This window comes from Acanthisitta chloris, unplaced genomic scaffold (genome assembly GCF_000695815.1).
Source record: "Acanthisitta chloris isolate BGI_N310 unplaced genomic scaffold, ASM69581v1 scaffold35893, whole genome shotgun sequence".
Lineage (NCBI taxonomy): Eukaryota > Metazoa > Chordata > Aves > Passeriformes > Acanthisittidae > Acanthisitta > Acanthisitta chloris.
Window position 1 is genome coordinate 2,097 of NW_008664857.1, and position 1,704 is coordinate 3,800.

The 1,704-nt window shown below is 61.7% G+C and overlaps 1 protein-coding gene across 1 annotated transcript in view; it reads left to right on the top strand.

Moving 5' to 3' along the window:
- The window catches only part of LOC103799217 (roundabout homolog 2-like), a gene marked incomplete at both ends in the record, with an annotated part of 3,182 nt that extends 1,594 nt beyond the window's left edge, over positions 1-1,588 (top strand). Inside the window, 3 exons of the mRNA XM_009071521.1 lie at positions 824-992; positions 1,079-1,245; positions 1,464-1,588. Coding sequence (XP_009069769.1) covers positions 824-992; positions 1,079-1,245; positions 1,464-1,588 — 461 coding nt within the window. The remainder of the gene's footprint in view (positions 1-823; positions 993-1,078; positions 1,246-1,463) is intronic.
- Positions 1,589-1,704: the final 116 nt, after the last annotated feature.

Consider the following 1,704-nt stretch of genomic DNA (forward strand, 5'->3'; position numbering starts at 1 on the left):
GGCACGGCTGCCCTGCGGGGTGGGAGGCAGTGACCCCCAGGGCAGTGTGGATTGGCTGAAGGATGGCAGTGCCCTGGTGGGTACCCAGCCCCGTGCCAGTCTGCTGGAGAATGGCACCCTGCAGATCACCGGCCTCCGGGTGAGCCGGCCCCCGCGGGGTCACCCATGGGGACACCGCAGGGAGGGGAGTGGGCAGTGGGTGTGAGGGGGGTGGGTGCAAAGGGATATGGATGAGAAGGGTGGTGGGTGAAAAGACTGGTGGCTACAACGGCTATTGGGTACAAGGGGTATTGGGGCTCAGGGTCATGAGTTAAAAGGGCAATGGGTACAAAGGGTGATGGGACTCAGAGTGGTGGGTACAAGGGGTGGTGAGGCTCAGGGTGGTAGGTACAAGGGATGATCGGGCTCAGGGTTCTGCAGCTCAGGGTGGTGGGTACAAGGAGGGGTGGAACTCAGGGTAGTGGGTTCTGAAGTGGTGGGTGCTCAGAGTGGTGGGTATAAACGGTGTTGGGGCTCAGGGTGGTGGGTGCAAGAAGTGGTGGGGCTCGGGGTGGTGGGTGCAAGGGGTGTTGGGGCTCAGGTTGTTGGGGCTCAGGGTGCTGGGTGCTGAGGTGACGGTGCTCAGGGTGATGGGGCAGGAGCTCTTCCCCCCCACAGGTGAGAGACTCTGGGCTCTACGAGTGTGTGGCTACCAGTCCCATGGGTGAGACACGCTGGGGCAGCTCATTGGAGGTGCAAGGTGGGTCATGGGGATTTCACTGCAGTGGGGACACCCTGGTACCAGGGATGAAGCCACTGCAGACTTCCTGGTGTCTCCCTGCAGGTGATGAATCCAACCTGTCCCTGCCTTCCCCTGCACCTGGTATCCTCCCTAGGCCACCCTCCACCCCTGTGGTCACCAACGTCACCAAAAGCAGTGTCACCCTGAGCTGGAAAGGGAATGAGGACAGTGGTGCCACTGATGTCACCTCGTACATAGTGGAGGCTTTCAGGTATTACACAAGCATTTTCTCTAGCTGCAGGGGTGATGTGGTGGCCCAGTACCACCCTGTCTCGGGACACCCCTGTCCCCTGGCAGCCAGGCGGTGGGTGGCCCATGGCAGACGGTGGCAGCTGATGTGGAGGGTGAGACCCACACGGTGAGCGACCTTGTCCCCGACACTGTCTACCTCTTCTTGGTGCGGGCGGTCAATGCCTATGGGCTCAGCGACCCAAGTGGAGTCTCAGAGCCTGTGCGTACCCAAGGTGAGACACAGTGGTGACATCAGTGGGTGTTCATGAGCCCACCACCCTTGGGTCCATCCCCAGTTGGTGACACCAATGGAGGTGCTCGTGCACCCAAAACCTTTGGGTTCATCCCTGGCAATGATGCCAAGGGAGTTTCCCATGGTGTCACCATGGCCTCCCCACCTGGTGACACCAGTGGAGGCATCCATGGACCCTCCACCTTGTCACATTTCCAGCAGACACCAGCCCCACGCAGCAAGGGCTGGACCCTGAGCAGGTGCAGCGTGAGCTGGCACAGGTGGCTGTGCACCTGCAGGAACCGGTGGTGCTGCCGCTGGGCGCCGTCCGCCTTTCCTGGACTGTGAGTGCTGTACACTGCTGCCAGGACAGGGCTCCTAGTGCTGAGCATCCCCCCATCCCACCCTCCCCTTGGGTCCCCAGGTGGAGCGCCAAGCACCCTTCCTTCAGGGCTACCGG